General features: G+C 34.1%; 2 protein-coding genes and 1 long non-coding RNA gene across 3 annotated transcripts; 1 reads left to right on the top strand and 2 right to left on the bottom strand.

Moving 5' to 3' along the window:
- Positions 1-1,936: 1,936 nt before the first annotated feature.
- On the bottom strand, positions 1,937-6,185 carry LOC148614815 (uncharacterized). The gene is made up of 3 exons (XM_088586203.1): positions 5,951-6,185; positions 5,178-5,225; positions 1,937-2,710 (listed from the first exon to the last, which is right to left on the bottom strand). Exons 1-3 carry the CDS (start codon positions 6,150-6,152, stop codon positions 2,367-2,369), a joined length of 594 nt encoding a protein of 197 aa, XP_088442329.1. The 5' UTR covers positions 6,153-6,185; the 3' UTR covers positions 1,937-2,366.
- A 2,141-nt stretch (positions 6,186-8,326) lies between these two features.
- Positions 8,327-16,697, top strand: LOC148614814 (eukaryotic translation initiation factor 2 subunit 3-like). The gene is made up of 4 exons (XM_088590473.1): positions 8,327-8,330; positions 15,429-15,590; positions 16,091-16,225; positions 16,591-16,697. Exons 1-4 carry the CDS (start codon positions 8,327-8,329, stop codon positions 16,695-16,697), a joined length of 408 nt encoding a protein of 135 aa, XP_088446599.1.
- A 2,810-nt stretch (positions 16,698-19,507) lies between these two features.
- On the bottom strand, positions 19,508-22,500 carry LOC148614813 (uncharacterized). Its single transcript, XR_015923220.1, has 2 exons — positions 22,302-22,500; positions 19,508-19,710 (listed from the first exon to the last, which is right to left on the bottom strand). It is a non-coding gene; the product is annotated as an uncharacterized LOC148614813 (long non-coding RNA).
- Between the last annotated feature and the right edge of the window lie 369 nt (positions 22,501-22,869).

Below are 22,869 nucleotides of genomic sequence, written 5' to 3'. Positions count from 1 at the left end.
AATAATGTAATTACAAAATGATGAATTTTCGCTTGACTTTGGAGATAATGTAACAACGTGTGACCAAGTGACTTATTCTGGAACTTTACTAAACAGTACTGAAAGAACACTCGCTAGAACTAAACAACTTGTAAAAAACTCAAACGCAATTCTACACTCTCTATATAAATAAAAATTGCTGTTAATCGGAATGAAATGTCACCGATAGCCAATCCAACCGTCTGGAAAAGAGTCCTACAACCGACTGCAATGTATGCCTGTGAAACTTTGGGCAAACTAACTAACACTGAAAATAAAATGCTAGAACAGACACAACGGTGCTTCATTCGATTCGATTAATCTTTGTATCAGTAACCTTGGACTTTGGTCTAATGTGGGCTTATGAAGAAACTTAAACTGCTCTTTTTCGGAAGGTTATGTAAGGTGTTTGTCAGTACAACACATAAGCAACTTTTCAACTTGCGTCTTGGTAAAATTTTGAATGGAGACTATACTGAAACATCTTTAAACACATAACTTGGTCGAAACTCTGGCTCTCCTTTCTTGAAAACTTAATTGCAGAAACCTACATACCAAATAAAAGACTGTGGTCGAAAATAGTTTGTCAGTCAGTCACCATTTTCGAAGAGACCAGTTGGAATTTATCTGTTCAACGTTGCCCTGAACTCAGTCGATATCGTTACATCCACTCTTGTTTGACGGAACATATACTTGTTAGGGTAACTTCGAACAATACCGAAACAATTGTTACTATTTTCGGTTCATGTGCAATAGATCATCTCATCCTACATTGTGAAAAGTTACTTGATAAAAGTAATGAACTGTTTTATGCAATTGTTGACCTCCGTTCGTTTCTTCGAAACAAAGCGTAGACGTACTTCTCATCTCACATTACTGACTTTATCAACAATCTCGATTTAGGCACATGGAAGCAACTGATTTTCTATATAGCAGGTCAACTGTTCAAATGTACAAAGAATTTCATCTCACTCGAAAACAGATATATTACAGGTCTTATAATACTGTTTTGATTGAAAAACTGCAAGTAAATTGTGTTGAGTAATTATGTATATATGTTGAATAGTTAAATACATGTTTTGTAAATCTTCATCAAATACAGGAAATAAAGTCAATCATACAAATTAGTGTAAAGGCACAATAAAAGGTATCTTGTTTACACAGATATTCGGATTAATCATGTTGACACAGATATTCGGATTAATCATGTTTACACAGATATTCGAAGTAATCATGATTACACAGATATCCGGATTATACAAATAGGTTTCACTATGTACGATTGGTATTTTTGTATTCATCAATGCAAAAATGGGACAAGATACAAACAAATTAGATTTCAAGAAAATCTTTAGAAGCTTTGGCCGAGCTCAAACGACCGAATGCCTCTAAGATAGAATTTACCTTTAAGAATTAAGAAAGTACTAGGCTTCAAACTAAACATTTAAAAATTCAAATTATTACACGCCATTCTCGCATATGGTGTTTTCTGAGGGGTTCCGTGATTGGTTGATTAAACAGGATTTAATTTGTACTTGTTTTTAAACTCTATAGTACATCAGCGTCCTGTTTATATTAACTGTTTTCCTTAGTTTATATGAAAAAAATTAATTCAACTGTTGATTGTTCTAAAAGATTTACTTACATTAAAATTTTAAGCACTTTTATCAAGAAGGAAACAGGAACGGACCGAGGTAACATGGGCTTTGCAAGAAAATGAAACACGAAAAAAAGCACAAGTTTTGTGACAACAATTTACAATAAAGCCTTCAGTTCGACCCGTCGCTGTACATTTACAATTAATTTTATAAGTTATATTTTATTTTATAAGTTTTCGACATAGAAAAAGAAACTTGACTTCCTATTTTTATAGAAGAAACGGACGTACGTCACATAACAACAATCACACGCCTTGATAATGAAGAAAACAGGGTTGAATTGCATGTAAACCACCATACAAAAATGAGAAATAATCTTTCTTTTATAAAAGTTTAAGCGACTACATGTAATTTATTATGGTTACAGGGAAAAACTTGCTGAATAAATTGAGGTATATGAGTTTAGGAAAATGTCAATCACGTCGATATAACGTTTTCGCAACGTTTTTTTTTTTTTTTTCAGTCCGAGCCAATTTTTTAAGTGCTTTTGTTACTCCGGAAAAAAACACCAAGACATCTGGCACGCAGATACTCGCTTGTGATAATCAACTTCCAACATTTGAGTGATATGCTTTAATTGTGTAAATCAATTTTTTTGTTTAAAAAATCAACCTTAGATAAATGGTATCATCGAAGCCCAAATCATAATAAACATCAGCTGAGGTTAAGAATTCATAGCCTGACAAAATGTTAGTACTTAAATGTCCTGTGCAATACTCTCCAAAACTCATGTACATTTTCGCCAATCGTCTGTGCATCCATGGCAACAATAGCAAGTGCACATGTAGCCAAGATAGCAACGGCGGTCATACCAATACCGGTAGACAAAGGCCTTGGGTCTGGAGCTGATGTTATTTTGCGTTGATATGATGTTGTTTTCTTCTTGTTAATTTGTATTTCTTTTACCATTACAGCAATTTTTTCTTCTAGAGTCATGTTAGCAAGTGTGCTGTTACTATTGATAGTATTCTCGTCCCACAGAGATTTTCTAAGTTTATTGTTCGTCTGTTTACAAAAACATGGACACTTTGTTTCTACAATTCGAGAATATATCATATAAAAGTTTTGGCATATCCCAACAACGTGTGTTGTTCTAAAATATGATTTTATTGGTACAAGTGTCTTAATTTATACCGAATTGTGCTTATATAAACCTTGGAACAGTTTACGATTCATTTCCCACAATATTGAAAACTGAACATGACCCTTTATTTGTCACTTGAAGGAGTAGGGCGGTGGTAAAAGATCGCGTTTGAATATTAATTATATGATATATCAGTCATTTATGCAAGAAGTTCAAAATATTTTGTCATGTATCAAATGAATAAAGAGGCATCAAATAGAGATGTGAATATAGGAAAAAGGGGGTATAGACCATGGGCTGGGATGATCCATCGTGCAATTCCCTCCCTCAACTCAACTTATCAACTCCATGGTAATTTTCAGGTACCTTTATATCTCCAATTACCGAATCAATTTATCCCCAAAAGAATATTCTGGGATTATTTTTTAGTATAAACCAATATTTGTACCCCACTGTGTACAATGCCTAAATGGCCTGTAAAACGTTTCATCATGCATTTCCTTGGCTCATTAGAAAGTAAAGATGATACATAAGGTGTTCGAATATACAAAAGCTTGTTTGAAGTTGGGCACTGAAAAATATTGCCAATTACAGGTGAAAAAGAAAGAAGATATAAATTCCGAAAATTAACCTTTTTATGAAAAACTCATTATTGTTCGCCTTGAAACTGAAAAATACGAGCCTGAAATAAGAAAATAGATTAAGTACGTTCATAATTTAAAACATTTGTACCCAACTTGTTTTTTTTTACATCGATTATACACTAAAAAGTAACACTTGGGTTCATGTTTAGGTTTTTTGCCTATATTGAACAACCACTTTTTACAAAGAGTCGTCCAACAAGTTTAATCCCTTTCGTAGGTCGTATCATAAAGATCATTTCAGCAAGGTAAAGTTTTATTCTATCTATCATAGTTTTCAAGATATTGGCTGAAAACTGTAAAAAAAAAAAAAGAAACATTATTTTCCCCTTTCAAGGGCAATAACTCTTACAAGGAGTTGTCTGACAATTTTGATCCCTGAAGACTTTTGTAGACCTTATAATACGGATCATTTCAGCAATAAAAGGGATTTCAATTGGCTAAACCTCACGATTTTGGAGATATATACGAAAAAACTGCCTGACTGCTATGTTGTATTTTTAGTAACAGTAGTCATGTTTTTCGACGAATCAAAAATCCCCACTATGCAGGATATCCCAAAGAAAATTCATATCCAGTTTGGTTCTAGTTGGTCAAATAGTGTCAGAGGGGAAGAAGTTTTGAAAAAATAACATTAAAAATAGTATTAAAAAAAAGCCGAAAAGAGCAATAACTCCAACATGGTTAAACAGATAAATACGAAAATTTTCCCACAGACAGATCTCATCATGCTGAACACCTACATCCCATGTCAGAATTCGGCTTAGCCCAACGGTTTTGGAGATATATGCGAAAAACTTCTATCTGACATCTACGTTGTATTTTTAACGGCAGCCATGTTTTTCGACGAATAAAAATTAACCTCCACATCAGTTCTATGCCGGATACCCCAAGGAACAATCATATCAAGTTTGGTTACAGTTTTTCAAGTACTGTCAGAGGAGAAGAGTTTTGAAAAATTGTTAACGATGACGGACGACGACGACAACGGACGCCAAGTGATGGCAATAGCTCACATGGCCTACGGCTAGGTGAACTAAAAAATGTCAATTTTAGTGAATTTTTCAATGGGGTTGAGGTACAGTTTTTTCATTTTCTACAAAGCCCTAAGTGTTACCACAACTTTCTTGGTACTGTTGTAAATTTGACACCGTTGGCTACATGCTGATACAAATATGTTCATTGACTTCGTTTTGTAGAAAGAAGTTCGAAGAATCAAAAAACGTAAAAACTAGATTTTTACTTAAACGAGGTATAAAAAGTAGCCAAAAAATAAGAATAAATGCTTCAGTTTATTTTTTTATTTATTTATTTTTATTATCATTATTTTTTTTTTGGCGACAAAATGAATCTCAGCCAACGTACTACGAACTCACCAAAGTGTTTTTACATAGGTTATAATAGATGTTTATAGGTTATAAACACAACTAAGATGAAATGCAATTTGAATTTTTACTTTATTCTCTATGTTCATGTTCAAGTATCTTTTTGTGAGTATTTCTTATTCATTAATTTACAAAAAGGATTGTTTGACTTTCAAAACCCCGAAGGTCTACTTACTCTACTTTTTTTGTCATGGCACGATGACATTGAAACAATGAAATGTTACAGCTAATTGTATTTTCTTTTCCAAATACTTCTGGAAAATTCTGGAAAAGGCATACATGCATACATAAAGTCATGAATGAAAACATGTCTTAGATTATTCTTTTTATTGAAGCCTTAACTTTCAACATGTAACGCTGCCTCCCTTTTTGAGTTATTTTGAGTAATTACCTTTCTCTTGAGCTGAAGACATGTTTTGATCATCAGACATATATGACGCTGTAAAAGATCACGAAGAAATTCAGCAAAATAACAGCATGCAATTTCTGTTCTCAAGTCTACAATTTGTATTAGAATTACACTAATTTCTCTTTTTAGTTCCTTGTTCAATACTTTTTTTGCCTAATTTTCTCTGAGTTGTTTTTTTTTAAGTAAATGAATGTAATTACGTTTACTATGAGCTAAAATCATACTACTAATTGCTTCCCTTTAGTACAAAAGGTTTCCATAAAGACACCGAAATACAAATGTAACTTGAATAATATTTTATGAAGTAAAGTCTAAAATGCATAATGATTTCTAAAAAAAAAGAATGTGAGGTGCAGGTTCAGTTAAATTGACATCCGAAATCGGCATTACCAATGGCGGCATTCAACAGAAAACGTCACATGGTTGTCAATTTCAGTATTTACAGGCTACTGATAACTATATTCTTTCAAAATCGTTGTTTTGAATATACAATGCCGGAAATGGATGGAATGCAGCAAATAAAACCATTTTAAGCCTCTAAACGGGTCTATCTTTCGTCGAAGCGATGGTAACCGTGTTGTTTACGATTTGTTCACGGCATTTACACGGTTGTAAACACTGTCATAGTAAAAATGTGAGCAACCAATCATAATGCACGAAAAATCATATGTTTATTAGATTGAAATTATTTACATGTATCATTTTTGTCCATGTAAACTGTTCACTTAAAAAAGAATCGGTATATATTTACTGACCAAGATAATCATCGTATTCTGGCATTTTTAATCCAGCGTTGTTCTTAACGTTGTTAGATTCAAGAATGCCTCCTCCCTCGTCATTATCAGCTTCAGCAATTTCACGAATGTTTAATCCGTATAGGCTTTGGGATAAACTTGACCCTGATGTAGTGAATATACCATTACTCAATTGGTTGAGATCTGGATGAACTGTGTTCATAGAAGCATCAAGTGAGCTAGTTGAGTTTGCTACAAGAGCTACAATTTATATGAACATATTTGTTATCATGTGACATGTGATTCAGAAAAAAATGTTAGAAATGTTTTAGTTTGCTTCCAAGAATGCTCCGATGAAACATCTCAGGTTTAGCAAATCATTTAATCCCTTATAAACGGCTTGAGGACAATTAGCTAATAATAGGATAATTAATTGGAAAGAGTGAATAACCAAAATATGATCACGAGTTTAATCTTAATGTGTCCTATTTATTATAAAGATTCCCTGCATTATTCATTGTTATTTTCAACATAAATGAAAAATTTTGTGAACGGCGGATTGGTATTCGTGTTGTCACGTTTTGGCGGGAAAAAGCGCGAGAGTGAAATTACCGATTTTATTTCAGTGTGAATTATCGAAAAATATTACACTGGGAACATTCAATAAATCACTGCTATATATATAATAAATTAAAATAATGACTCGTGTATCAATACAGAGCGCTTATATATTAAAGTCTAATAAAATGGTTATAGTATTGCGGTTTTTTTGGAGGTTAGATTTTTTTAATTCGTTTGTTTGTTTGCATGTTTGTTTATTTGCTTATATATATTTTTTCATATATCATTACAAGCATTATGATTATAAGGACTCACCCTTAATGATACAATTCAGGTGATAGAATGTCATATTTTTATTTCCCAGAAGGTTTATATGTCCATTTCCGGAACTGGATTTAACAAACAAGCATGTGGATTGTTGTTTTAAGTTAAACCCTCCGCATGGTATGCCCTGTTGTTGTAGCACTTTACACATTCGTTTGCAATATCTTACATTTCCTATCTCAGTCCGTATCACATCGTTAGTAGACCATGTTTCTTGCCATTCTTCATAAAAACAGCCTTCTAAAGACGAGCAGTAAGAACTTAATACTAGTGAATTAAAAGCATCAATTACAGCGAGCACACATTGTTAGGACAAGTACTCTTCAGAGAATAAACAGTGTTATAGTTGAACAGCCTGAACACCATATGTTTTCTTAGTGTGGGATTTATTCATTGTTTTATTAGATCTTCGCTCATACGATGTTCGGTTTATATATCAAATGAGGTTTTCGTTAATTGGTAAATTTGTGGAACATTATGTACATTAAGGGTGCCAAGAAGATAGATCTTTCTTATCTGAGTTACCCTTTTTAGTTTAATGTAGATGTTATGACAGGTGGACAATGATATCGCAAAATTCATTCCAAATATACTAAAATTACTGCTCTCTTATGTCCATTTTGTTCACACTAAACCGTTCACTATTTGAGTTCAGATGTTTTGCATTTGCAACATGAACTTGAGATAATTTATTAGTCATTAGTATACATCATTTAAGTTTACACATGTTTTACTGTTAAGTAGAAAGCATTACGTATCAATTTTCAGCTTTTTTATTAATTCTTCCCCTAGAAAATCTAGATTTACTTGTCTTTGTCTTATGTTTTTTTTTTAAATTGTTTGAAAAAAAAATGAAGCTGAATTAATCAATTGATCAGCACGCTTACCTAGAGCTACTTGGCAGATGAATGGGTGTTTTACCGTACGTTTTTCAGTCATCCATCGGAGTTTATCGGCATTGTTTAGTGCTATCACATTATTGAATCCTTCATTGTCCATAGGAAAGCTGTCGTCGGAAGGTATCTCAGAAGGAAATAGAGAGAAATGTCCCGTCCAAAACGCTGGAAAGCTGCAAAAAGACCTTTTGTTAAGGGACTACCGTTGATGGTTTGTGAAACATTTATTTTTCTACAATAATCATTATCTTTTTTTCAAATATTCGATGATTTTTGTGTTCTTGCGAATTTTGCTAGATTATGGAACAATACGCAGCTACAGAGCATACATTAGCATAAAATTAAACTGTTTATAAATATCTTTCAGCTCATTGTTGACAAAAATTCATGTTATAAATATTCCTAATAAAAGAACCTTTCAGAGATCCATGGACGATTTCGTAGATAGTAGCTGATAGCTCCAGGATGGTGAATTATAATCAGCTTCCCTCCTCGGGATTTGCATTTTTCTAATGCATCATTAAATGTCGATTTTTTAGTAAATAGGGTAGCTTCAACGGGTGGGTTATCATCTGTAAAGTAAAGGGTTCCTTCCACTGAGAAGTCCGTGAGATATATGCGTAAGGCAATGCGCATTGATTCAGTTGAATTATAGTTTTTGCATTAATGAATGAGGAAGTTTTGATTGGTGAATAGAGATTTGAAAATATCACGAATGTAATGTTAACACTAAAACCATAAAGCAATAGTTTCAATTTTATATATCAAAATTAACTGATTTGTTCAACAAGTATAACTTTAAAGGACTATTTTTTTTTATTTATTGATCTATGTAACATTGATTTGTCGCTCTAAACAACACTTTCATCAAATAAAACAAATACATTAAAGCCATCCCTATTTAATCAAACCATTTTGTCATCGTTTAACTTTAGTAATTATTTATTAAGGCAAATATTTAAAACATTTAAGAACTGAACTTAATTTAGACTAATTTGAATGAAGGCCATAAATGCCAAGCGAATTAGGCGATTATATTATTCTTTAAAGGGAAGCACCAAAATCCAAATTAGCCAGATCCAGTTTTGAGTTATACCGGTATTACCTTAGTACCACGTGGCTTTATGAACTTATTTATGATATACGATTTTAATAGCATAAATTTAGATTTGCATCACCAAAGTTTTGAAAACACTTTGAGTGCTATGGATTTTACGATATTTGTCTGATTAAATAAAACTATAACAATAAAGTTGAAAATGATAGCACTTTCCGCATATCCGTTGTACCCTTCATTTCGTGCATTATAAAGCTACGACATTGTTGCTTTGAACAGATAATTCGACTGTCTTTGTGGAAATAAACCACTAAAATCCCCAAAAATCTTTCGGAATACAGTGTTAGCCAATCATTTGCACGATATGAGTGACGCCGACCATCAGCTGATTGTTCCTATACTTGGTTCAATTTTCGTTTCCGTGCTAACATATAATACTCAATACTGTTAAACCCGGTTTGCACTCATATGTGATACTTGTAATACATAAAATCAACGCTTCTAAAGGTCCCAAGTACCGTGAACCACACTCCATAAATTGGAATTATAACTTCAAAGTTCGTATGGATGCCGTCGAGGATTATGCAAGAAAATGGATAAAACAAGAACAAGAAGACATTGATTCTCTGTCAGAGTGGTTAAAGGCCGTGAGGTCTTTAAATTTGAAACGAATGAAAGTTTTAAGTAGGTCAATGAGTACCAATACTACATCAGTTTTCAAAGACCCCGATGTACCAAAAACATAGTCTACTATACATGACAAATATGTTGTCGTACCAGCAGACACAGCCCAAAACAACATTGTTTTTGTCTGCAAAACGTTTTACATCCAATGTTTATTAGCAGTGATAAGACCTATACTGCTACCACTTTCTCCAAAGAAGAGATTGTGGAAAACCATAAATCTGTGCTATCCTCTTTTGGTCTCACTACCAAGGACGATGATTGTGATTTACCGTCTATGTACTGGATTCCTAAACTTTAGAAAAGCAGAGGACGCTTACCCTACCGGTGCACCTGGTCCATGCTCCCAGTGTTTAGTGGAGTCCGAGTTGCTCATTTACTTTTGTTACTTTGTATGTATGATTTTAGTTACTTTATGTTCTTTGTTGTGTGTGTCTGTTTTCCATGTCTGGTCTTTGTCCCTGGATTATATTCTTTTGATTTACCGCTATAACCTTGGTTCCCTTGATTACTCTTTCACACCACTGGGTCGATACCTCTGCTGGTGGATTTTGTCCTCGAGGGTATCATCAACCCAGTAATACAATTTTTTAAATTAATGGTTTTAACAAGAGGAATGAAAGAAAAACGGGCTCGGACGTCGCCCAGTATAAAAAGGTCCGAACCTGACAGCAGATCGGACAATCTGTTGTCTTGTAAGTATGTGGTGTCCCCAGATGGGATTCTTAGCACAGTCACATCTTGTATGGAAAGTGCCCCGACCAATTCAACTAAAAGTATCCAATCACACGTTCAGTCTGCAGACCATCTATTCCAGTACAAAACATCTGATTATTTTAAAATAATCAAACCATGTTCCATCACTTTAAACAATATATTTGACTACAACGATGACGAACCACAATGTACCATATCAAAATGTGGTATTAAAAATTGCAAAACATGCAACCGACCCTTACTTCTCCAGTTTCCTTACAAACAAAACCTTCCATACAAGAAGTCACGATGACTTAAGTTGCAAATCAACAAACTTAATGGATTAGAATGCAACTTATGTGGTTTAATATATGTCGGAGAAACGCAAGAACGATTAAATAAAAGAATGTGCGGTCATCGTTCGGGAATTAACACCACCAAATCCCCGACAGTTTCTCAACGCTATAATCAACGAGATCATTCAATCCTCTCCATGAAAGTTCGTATTTTAGAAAAAAAATTACCATCCTACGAACAGTCCCGTTCTAAGTAAAAACTATCGTAGGGGGAGAGAGGAGTACTGGATACGCAGACTAGGTACTGCAATACCTTACGGATGCAATGACAATATCAAAAGTATAGGAAACCTTTCAAGCCAATATTACAATAGCATGAATGTGATGAATTTATTTGACAAAACTCCAAGACGGGAAAGGAGTCATGGCCATCGCCACTATACGTCACCCAAGTTACATGATGTCTCCATAGATGGTCTCCTTCCTTTCATACAAAAACCTCTTGGACTTCATCACATTAGAACCAAACTTTATTTTATACCTCTCACTCTACTACACTCCCTTTACAAAACAAATCCTGACGCTCCTGTTTCTGATCCCACCTCATCATTATGCAGACTTGTTGCCATCATTTTGGATATTGGTTTCCACAGACTCTTTAAACCTGTTTGTGTGAAAAGTCAAGATGAACAAAAACGATCATTTCTTCCACTACCGTTTGTCAACAAAGATATACATGCAATTAATTTGGCTAAAATCCTCCATCACAAAAACGTTCCCAACAAAATTCCCCCATATTTCAAAGACAAATCCACACCAATTATTTCTTATTCTTATACTTCACCCATTGCATCCAAAATTTTCAATTATAAAAGGCTATTGCAGAACCTCGAGTTTGAGGACTTCAAGGCTAACCACCTGACTGTTCTTGCAAAAGCTCTCCATTCAAATATGGTCCTTCTGGTCACGTCGTTACTGGAGATTTAACCATTATCGAAAACGAATCTCTGCGTAATATCCTTTCTAAAGGTCCCAAGTACCGTGAACCACACTCCATGAATTCGAATTATAACTTTAAAGTTCTTATGGATGCCGTCGAGGACTATGCAAGAAAATGGATAAAACAAGAACAAGAAGACATTGATTCTCTGTCAGAGTGGTTATAGGCCGTGATGTCTTTAATTTTGAAACGAATGAAAGTTTTAAGTAGGTCAATGAGTGCCATGGCTACATCAGTTTTCAAAGACCCCAATGTAGCAAAAACATAGTCTACTATACATGACCAATATGTTGTCGTACCAGCAGACACAGCCCAAAACAACATTGTTTTTGTCTGCAAAACGTTTTATATCCAATGTTTATTATCAGAGGTAGACGTAGAAAATAATAGCAGTGATAAGACCTATACTGCTACCACTCTCTTCAAAGAAGAGATTGTGGAAAACCATAAATCTGTGCTATCCTCTTTTGGTCTTTCTACCAAGGACGATGATTGTGATTTACCGTCTATGTACTGGATTCCTAAACTTCACAAGAATCCATACAAACAACGTTTCATAGCTGGATCTGCAAAATGTACCACAAAGCCTCTTTCAAAACTTTTAAATTCTATACTCACAACTGTCAAAGAGGGTCTACAGTCCTACCACAACACGTGTTACTCCCGAAGTGGTATTAATTCAATGTGGATCCTGAAAAATTCGAAAGATCTTTTGGAGACAATCAATTCAAGACTATTATCTGAATATAATAGCATTAAAACCTATGATTTTTCAACACTGTATACTTCTATTCCCCATACTCAGTTAAAATCCCGACTTAAAAACATTATTCATCGTTGTTTTTTCCAAAAAAGATGGTACACCTAGATACAAATATATAGTTCTTGGTAGAGATTCCTCATACTTTGTAAGAAATAATTCCAAATCATCTTCGAAATATACAGAGGAAGATATTTACAAAATGTTGGAATTTTTAATCGACAACATATTTGTCCAGTGTGGTGGACGTGTTTTTCAACAAACGGTCGGCATTCCAATGGGAACAAATTGTGCTCCTTTACTTGCTGACCTATTTCCTCACTCTTATGAGGCTGACTTTATAGCTGATTTGACCAGGAAGAAAGAATATCGTTTGGCTAGATCCTTCAATCTCAGTTTCCGCTATATAGATGACGTATTATCTTTAAACAATCCTAATTTGGGGAATTTGATACATCGCATCTATCCAAAAGAACTTGAGATAAAGGATACTACAGACACTGTGAAGTCAGCCTCATATCTTGACCTACACGTAGAAATCGATGGTATAGGAAAACTATTGATCGAATTTTACGACAATCGTGATGACTTTTCATTCAGAATTGTCAACTTTCCTTTCATCTGTGGCAACATCCCTTCGGCACCTGCATATGGAATGTTCATATCACAACTCATACGTTATGCCAGAGCTTGCCGAAACTACGCAGACCTTTTGTATCGCGCTAGAACTCTAACAAATAGGCTTCTGGAACAGAGTTATGTTGCTACAAGATTGAAGTCATCACTACAGAAGTTTTATGGTCGTCATCATGAACTCGTGGATCGTTATGGTGTATCCATCTGCACCATGAAAACTGATTTATTCAACGGGACATAGTTTTCCTTTCCTCGTTTGTCTACCCCGGACTTGACTTTTTATGAGCAACTCGGGGGGGGGTGTTTCTAGAAAAGCAGAGGACGCTTACCCTACATGTACGGGTGTACCTGGTCCATCCTTCCAGTTTTTGGTGGAGTCCGAGTTGCTCCTTTGCTTTTGTTACTTTGTATGTATGATTTTAGTTACTCTATGTTCTTTGTTGTGTATGTCTGTTTTCCATGTCTGGTCTTTGTCCCTGGATTACATTCTTTTGATTACCGCTATAACCTTGGTTGCCTTGATTACTCTTCCATTTCGTAGTTTAGAAAAAAATTACCATCCTACGAACAGTCCCGTTCTAAGTTAAAACTACTGTAGGGAAAGAGAGGAGTACTGGACACGCAGACTAGGTAATGCAATACCTTATGGATGCAATGACAACATCAAAAGTATAGGAAACCTTTGAAGTCAATGTAACAATAGCATGAATGTGATGAATTCATTTGACAAAACTCCAAGACGGGAAAGGAGTCATGGCCATCGCCACTATACGTCATCTAAGCTACATAATGTCTGAATAGATGGCCTCCTTCCTTTTATACAAAAACCTCTTGGACTTCATCACATTAAAACCAAACTCTATTCTATACCTCTCATTTTACTACACCCTCTTCACAAAACAAGTCTTGATACTCCTGTTTCTCACTCTACCTCATCATTATGCAGACTTGTAGCCATCATTTTAGATATTGGTTTCCACAGACTCTTTAAACCTGTTTGTGTGAAAAGTCAAGATGAACAAAAACGATCATTTCTTCCACTACCGTTTGTCAACAAAGGTATAGATGCAATTAAATTGGCTAATATCCTCCATCACAAAAACGTTACCAACAGAACTCCCCCATATTTCAAAGACAAATCCATACCAATTATTTCATATTCCTGTACTTCACCTTTTACATCCAAAATTTTCAATTATAAAAGGCTATTGCAGAACCTCGAGATTGTGAACTTCAAGGCTAAACCACCTGACTGTTCTTGCAAAAACTCACCATTCAAATATGGTCCTCCCAGTCACGTCGTTACGGAAGATATGTCCATCATCGAAAACGAATCTCTGCGAAATATCCTTTCTAAAGGTCCCAAGTACCGTGAACCACGCTCCATAAATTGAAATTATAACTTTAAAGTTCTTATGGATGCCGTCGATGACTACGCTAGAAAATGGATGAAACAAGCACAAAAAGACATTGATTCTCTGTCAGAGTGATTAAAGGCCGTGAGGTCTTTAATTTTGAAACGAATGAAAGTTTTAAGTAGGTCAATGAGTACCAATACTACATCAGTTTTCAAAGACCCAGATGTAGCAAAAACATAGTCTACTATACATGACAAATATGTTGTCGTACCAGCAGACAAAGCCCAAAACAACATTGTTTTTGTCTGCAAAACGTTTTATATCCAATGTTTATTATCAGAGGTAGACGTAGAAAATATTAGCAGTGATAAGACCTATACTGCTATCACTCTCTCCAAAGAAGAGATTGTGGAAAACCATAAATCTGTGCTATCCTCTTTTGGTCTTTCTACCAAGAACGATGACTGTGATTTACCGTCTATTTTCTGGATTCCTAAACTCCACAAGAATCCATACAAACAATGTTACATAGCTTGATCTGCAAAATGTACCATCAAACCTCTTTCGAAACTTTTAACTTCTATACTCACAGCTGTCAAAGAGGGTCTACAGTCCTACCACAACACTTGTTACTCCCGTAGTGGTATTAATTCAATGTGGATCCTAAAAAATTCGAAAGATCTTTTGGAAACAATCAGTTCAAGACTATTATCTGAATATAATAGCATTAAAACCTATGATTTTTCAACACTGTATACTTCTATTCCCCATACTCAGTTAAAATCCCGACTTAAAAACATTATACATCGTTGTTTTTCCAAAAAGTTGGTACTCCTAGATACAAATATATAGTTCTTGGTAGAGATTCCTCATACTTTGTAAGAAATAATTCCAAATCTAAATGTACAGAGGAAGATATTTACAAAATGCTGGAATTTTTAATCGACAACATATTTGTCCAGTGTGGTGGACGTGTTTTTCAACAAACGGTCGACATTCCAATGGGAACAAATTGTGCTCCTTTACTTGCTGACCTATTTCTTCACTCTTATGAGGCTGACTTTATAGCTGATTTGACCAGGAAGAAAGAATATCGTTTGGCTAGATCCTTCACATTCCGAGAGACATTAAATATCTTCATTTATTATATATATCAAAGAAAAATGATCAAGCAGAAAAGCATAAGCATACTTAACATGTTGAACAGATACATTGTAATGTTTCTTTTTAGCTGGAAATGAGAAATGTCCACAGCCCCAGATATTGGAACATTTGGCTTGTGTTGAAGTAGTTAAACCAAAAATCCATACAACAGTAATACAGAACAAGATAGAATTGATAGAGAAAGATGAAGCCATTCAGCAATATAAACAGATTTTAGATACCATAAAATGTAAATATATCAGAAATAATAGCATGCATTGCTTATTGCAAAGGTTTGGGGTTACCTCACACTAATAAAAAACAAAGAGCACCTTCTTTGATCAAGAAAATTTAGTGATACCTGACTAATCTTGTTGTGATGTCTTGGTTTAAGCCAAACTCATTGAATAGTATAGTGACATTTGTTAAAACCATAACTTATATAAACTGAGGTCATTACCTGAGTAAACTGGAAAACTCACTTAAACATAAAATCTAAATAAACTGGGGTCCTGTTTAAACCACTAGCTTAGTAAATTGAAAGCTTGGCTTAACCCATAACGTATGTGAACTTTTCTAAACCATACATCATTTGAAGTCCTTTTATTTCATTGTTAATGTATTTAGAAATTCTGGAAATTCAAAACCTGTCTGAATTGAACAAAACCCTTTTGACAGTTCTTTAACGACAGCTAAGATTAGACAGGTTTCAATGTACATGCATTTAGAATAAATTGTGATGTTTTGTAGACACTACAGCTGAGGATTCACAAGTTTTACCGATATCTGCACACAATGGACAGAACATAGAGGCTGTTTGTCAAGCTATTGTGGAAGATATCCCTGTACCACAGAGAGATATTATGTCAGAACCAAGATTAATAGGTAACTTGTTAGTATGTTTTTATGTAAATCTTTTATTCTTTGAATATTTTCCTATATAAGGTTAAATTCTTTACTGATTAAATGATATAGCCCTTTCCAATTACTGAAAATCAAGGGACAATTTTTATTTTCTAGTATGACAAAAATAATTTAAAAATTTAAATTTAATCCTGCATACTTTTGAATACAGTAGTTTGATTATAATACATGAATATTTCAAATTTGTTTTCATGAGTTATGCCCCTTGGAGTTTTTATGTAAAAATGAGCCCCCTTTTCAGCTTAATTGTTCAATGTAGACAGAATTTAGAACTGACACAAATGGCCAGGTTTATTCAACCCTTGATTCAAGGCATCCTATTTCAGTTTTAAGGTCCTTTGATATTAACAAACCTGGCTGTAAAACTGAGGTTAAATTGGGAGGTGTAGTCGGAGGCACTTTGTTGAGAGGGGTACTCAAGGTTTGTAGTTAGTCCTTATAGATATAGTGAGTGGAATTTCATTGTAATTTCTTCATTTGATATACATGTACACATACAAGTTCTTAGCTGTTTCATTCTTGCAGTCCTTAAATAGTGTATTGGGGTTGTTCTCATCTTTGTATCATTCAAAAACTAAAAGATGATTTGAGTATATCTTTTAAGAAAAGAATCTAAGAAAAATGACATGAATGATTGATTTCTTAAAGAAGAAGTATCTTAATTTTTTATGGAAACAGAAATAATGGATAATGTTAACTATAAGATATTCAAAAGAGTGTGCATTATCAGCTTGATTCAACATACAGATATCAATTATTTCCCTTGACTAAAACAATCATAATATGAAAATTTTGCTAGCTGTAATCTGCTTGAGATTTATAAAAAAAAAATCTTAAAAATTTGTTTCTCAAATCTTCTATATAAAACATCACCTCTGAAAAAAATATTTTCAGAGTTTAATCTCAACAAACAAATAAATATTCCTATTTGGTTTAATGTGATTTTAAATTTTACATATTTGTAAAAGTTTCTGCTATATAGATGACGTATTATCTTTATAAAATCGCAATTTTTGGGATTTAATACATCGCATCTACGCCAAAAAACTTGAGATAAGGTATACTACAGACACTGTAAAGTCAGCCTCATATCTTGACCTACACTTAGCAATTGATGGTATAGGAAAACTATTGACCAAACTTCACGACAAACGTGATGACTTTTCATTCAAAATTGACAAATTTCCTTTCATCTGTGGCAACATCCCTTCTTCACCTCCTGCGTATGGAGTGTTCATATCACAACTCATACGGTATGCTAGAGCTTGCAGAGACTACGCAGACTTTTTGTATCGCATTAGAATTCTAACAAATAGGCTTCTGGAACAGGGTTATGTTGCTACAAGATTGAAGTCATCACTACAAAAGTTTTATGGCCGTCATCATAAAATTGTGGATCGTTACGGTGTATCCATCTGCGCCATGAAAACTGATTTGTTCAACGTGTCATAGTTTTCCTTTCCTCTTTCGTCTACCCCGGACTTGACTTTTTATGAACAACTCGGGGGGGTGTTTCTAGAAAAGCAGAGGACGCTTACCCTACATGTACGGGTACACCTGGTCCATGCTCCCAGTGTTTAGTTGAGTCCGAGTTGCTCCTTTGCTTTTGTTACTTTGTATGTATGATTTTAGTTACTCTATGTTCTTTGTTGTGTATGTCTGGTTTCCATGTCATGGTCTTTGTTCCTGGATTACATTCTGTCGATTACCGCTATAACCTTGGTTCCCTTGATTACTCTTCCAAGTTCATGTAAGACAGAAAGGTAGGTGAACTTAATGGTGCATGCCAATCAATTGATGAGAAATCTCCAAGGCCGAAAAAATAATGTTTTATTTCCGATCACCGTTCTAAAATTTTGTCATGTCGGTAGGTAGGGATTTATTTTTATTTAAAATTTTTAAAATGGAATAAGTCATAGTGACATCAAACTTTGAATACAATGAACTAAATATGCAAAAACTAATATTACACTTAGTCCACAGCCTAATCGGTTTTGGGATTCGGCCCTTGAGATATTTTTTTGTTCTGACGGTGGTGGTCAAAACAAAAAATGTTTAATTCAAGTGCCGAATCCCAAAAGGTTTTATCCACGACCAAGAGCACACTCACGGCATGTGTGTTTACAATTGAATATAAATATAAACAAGCAACAATTTCTCTTTTGTTTTTCCATCTAGGATGGCAAAAAACATCTATGGCTTTATTCTTTTACTTTTTTCTGAAAGAAAATCAGCAGACTATCATTTTTGTCAAAATAACACATAAAAAATTTTGGATAGGGGGTTTGAAGGAGGGTCGGTAGGGTGACCGGAAACATAACATATTTTTAAGCTTAATAGGATGGTCTATGTAATACTACGGTAGTGCTAGAGGTTGTCTGGCAAGCCATTTTGTTGCAAAACACATGGAATTGAGGAATCTGTTGAGTTGGGATAGGCCAATTAGCTGTCCATTACTGTAATATGAAGTTTCGGGAATCTACATTATACATGTAGACATTATGTATACGTAAAAGTACAGTGTAAATGTAAGTACATTCCCGAGGAGCTCCAACGATTTTTAGTTTTGCTATATATGTATATGTTAGACTGCATGTACTGACAACTCTAAATATGATTTTTATTTAAACCATTTTTTTGTTTATGACTTCATGCCAATAAAGTAAAGTTTGAACATGTACATAAAAATATTATTTAGTCACATTCATACTTAAACATTTGTTAAAAGGGTGCAGATTTTATTAAGTATCAAGACATTAATACTACACACGTAAAAATAACTGAATTTTGTTAAATTGTGAAGATTTACAGGATTAAATGATATAGTGATTCTAAAGTTAATGATAGTGTTGTGAAGTACTGAATGTACATACACGTTATGTTGGTTCTGAAACAAGTACTATAGGAAACATTTTTCAGGTTATTTAGAAGTTGATAAAATTGTTTCATACAAGATTTAGTTGAAATACTGAATTTGAAGTGTTAACTGTAAGACAATATCGATGGATTTAGCCTTAAAGTCCTTCATATACCGGTATTGTAATTTTGATTCATAAGAATTTTAAATGTTTTCTGTTGAGTACATAACTGTTAGTGGGAAAACTTTACAGTTTTGCAATTTTATTTTATTTTGATAGAGAACTGTTTAACTAGGACAAATGTAAAAACAAAGACCTTATATATGTAAAAAAAAATTCTGGTCGTATATTGCTATGGTGCTGACAGCAGCGTCATCGTCGGCGGCGTCCGTGTCGTCGTCGTCCATATTCACTTGATTTTCGTTCGATGACTTATGTTATGGTTGATCAATTGTTATGCAATTTTGATATGATTTTACTGTCTACTAAAAAATGCTCCTATTTAATTTTGAGTTTATGACCTCTACCGTTTTAAAGTTAGGGCCATCTATGTAACTGGCAGATACCACGCTGTTGGTTTCTGTTAATCTATAAAAAAAAAATGAAAGTCCAGAATTTTACCAAGCTTACGTACATAAAGTGAAATGGTCAACCTTTACATGACATATCAAGTTCAATGCATACATGCAAGTACACCTTCAAATAAGAAGTATTGTTATATGTATATGACTTGAATTATGGATATGGCAAGCCATTGTGAAATTTGTTCCCCATTCAAATTTTTAGTAACATATGTTAATAATAATTTATCAACATACGCATAATTCAATTATTGATATCAATAAATGGAGGAGTTTTCTAGTCAATGCAAACACATCCAAGACAAAACGTATGTATGTTCAATCAAATTTGCTCTTCGGGCAATACCAGTCTGTGTCCATACTTGCCCCTCGTGCAATACCAGTCTGTGTCCACACTTAGATAAAACTATAACACATAGCACTTTCCGTATATTCGTTACACCCTTCATTTCGTGCATTATTAAGCTAGGACATCGTTGCTTCGAGCAGATAATTCAACTGTATTTGTGGATATAAACAACTAGAATCCCGAAAAAAAAATTCGTTACACACTGTTAGCCAATCATTTGTACGATAGGAGTGAAGGTGATCATCAGCTGACTTTTCATATACATGGTCTAATTGTCTTTATCGTGCTTATATATATACTCAGTACTGTTAAACCATGTTTCCACTTATATGTAGTATTTGTAATACATGACGAACTGAGGGGTTTCTTAAAGGCATTGGCTATAATTTAGGGTACCTCATGAACGGTGTAAAGCATGAAAGCGTTTACACAGTCCCCCAGCATAGTCATACCCGTGAATGTGGGTCATGGTGTAATCGGGAAAATTAGTTTTCATGTGACCACGTTCATTCATTTAATTCATTAAAAGCATCACACGTGATTTAATGTCAATCCGTAAACTAGTGATCTAGTGATCCAATTTGTAATCTGTACGCTTTTAGCCGAATCTTTGACCCAACAAAATACTTTTTTGGGATAAAATCAGCAGTTTCCAGTGAAAAAAATATTGTTATGTTTCCGATTACCATTCTATAAATTTCGTAGGGTCGGAAGGTAAGGATTTATTTTTATTTTTATTTAAATTTTGTAATAAAATAAGTCACGGCGACACCAAATCAGAATACAATGAAAACCAAATCTTGTAATAGATTTTAGTCCAAGGCCTAATCCCTTTTGGGATTTGGCGCTGGAGATGTTGTTTTGTTATGACGGTGTTGGTCAAAACAAAAAAAAATATCTCAAGCGCCGAATCCTAAAAAAAGGATTATCCACGGCCAAGAGCATAATACCGGCATGCGTGTTTACAATCGATTATAAATATGAACCACCAGTTTTTCTAACTCTTTGTTTTTCCATCTATAGGAAAAAAACTTTTTTTTTCTGAAAGACAGTCGGCTAATTTTTTAATTATTTTATTTTCGGAATCAAAAAAATTGGGTAGGAGTGTAAAGGAGAGTCGGTAAAGTGACCGGAAAGATAATAATTTTTAGGCTTATATATTACACCACAGGTGCTATAGGTTGTCTGGCAAGCTATTTTCTGACTTGGTTGGGGTACAGAGGAACTGACTTCGTACCTCTTACATTATAGGAGTAGTATATACAAATAATATGAGGTTTGGGCTTTGGGTTTTCAAAAGCGGTTCTGAAATCAATTTTTTTTTCAAATTGTTAAATATTTTTGCAATGAAAAACTGCTCAGAAAGCAGTCCAGGATGTAGGTAAATTCTTCAAAAAGCATTTTTTGCAAGGTTAAATAGGACCTTCCTTTTACATATCTTTTATGAGTTTATGTCCATACACGTACGCGTATATCATGCTTACGAATTATTTGACGTTTTATTGCAAAACAAATGGCATTGATTGAGTACATGACTTTAACTGGGAAATTTTTCCATTATGCAGTTTTATTCTCTTTTGCTAGAGAACTGTTTAACTAGGACTAATGTAAAAACGAAGACGTTATAGATGTAAATTCTCACACTACTAATTTGGTCCTAAGGAAGAGTAATTGACAGGCTTTTTAGGGAATTGAAATAGAGCATGTCCAAACCCAAAAGAATCTGTCTATGTATATATGTATATATGTAAAATAAGAGTGACACCGTATAAAATGCGATCGTACATGTATATCGGTATGGTGCATATTCACTTGGTTTTTTGTGCGATGACTTCAGTTATGGTTGATCAATTGTTATGAAATTTTTTCATGAAATTCATAAAATAACTACTAAAGGAAGGCTCTTTTTTAATTTGGAATTTATGGCCTAAACCATTTTAAAATTAGGGCCATCCATGTAACTGACAGATACTACGCTATTAGTTTCTGTTAATTTAAAAAAAACAGAGTCCAGAATTAGAGCAACAAATTTTACCAAGCTAACCTACATAAAGTGAAGTCAATCCTTAACATGACATAGCAAGTTCAACACATGCAAGTACACTTTCAAGAGAGAAGCATTGTAGATATTTAGTAACATATTTTAATGGATATTAATCAACATGTGTATAATTCAATTATTGATAACAATAAACGGAGGAGTTTTCTAGACAATACAAACACATTCAATATATTCGATTGGGACTCACCTACATCTTCTTGCCACTTGCTACACACTAGTAAATTTGAGACAGTCGCATCGTAACATTGGTTACTGGTCCATCCAAGAAATATATTACCTTCAGTGTAATCAGCAACGACACAATACATGGGCAATCCCATTGAGTCATCAATAGCGTCATCCGGAAACGTCTCATACATTACGTCATTAACCAGAATTAACGTTCTATGATCTACCCAAAACTTTCTGTAATCAATTAAAGGTTCTAAAGAGCCTGAATCACTCTTTTGGAGAATTTGAAATCACGTAGTCATATCATTCAAACAAAAGGTTTAGGAGTTCCCTTTACTTACATGTATATCATGCCTGCTATCCACTGAATCACCTAAATCAGGTAAAGGCCAAAATGTGTTTCCAATTGGGGTTTCAATGGCTTTTTTAGAGGCAACAGTCTATCTCTGAGCGTTCCGATCCACACAAAAAGTACATTATTTGTGAGGGCATTAAGACCATTCAACATATCAAGTTTTAAAATACCTGTGGTTTATGAAGTTGAACTTTGAAAATTGGCCGATCAGACCTGTGATAGTCATCTT

This window comes from Perna viridis, chromosome 6 (assembly GCF_037379345.1).
Source record: "Perna viridis isolate PV_CMFRI_1.1 ecotype Kerala chromosome 6, ASM3737934v1, whole genome shotgun sequence".
Taxonomy (NCBI): domain Eukaryota; kingdom Metazoa; phylum Mollusca; class Bivalvia; order Mytilida; family Mytilidae; genus Perna; species Perna viridis.
This window is presented reverse-complemented; position numbering and strand designations above follow the sequence as displayed.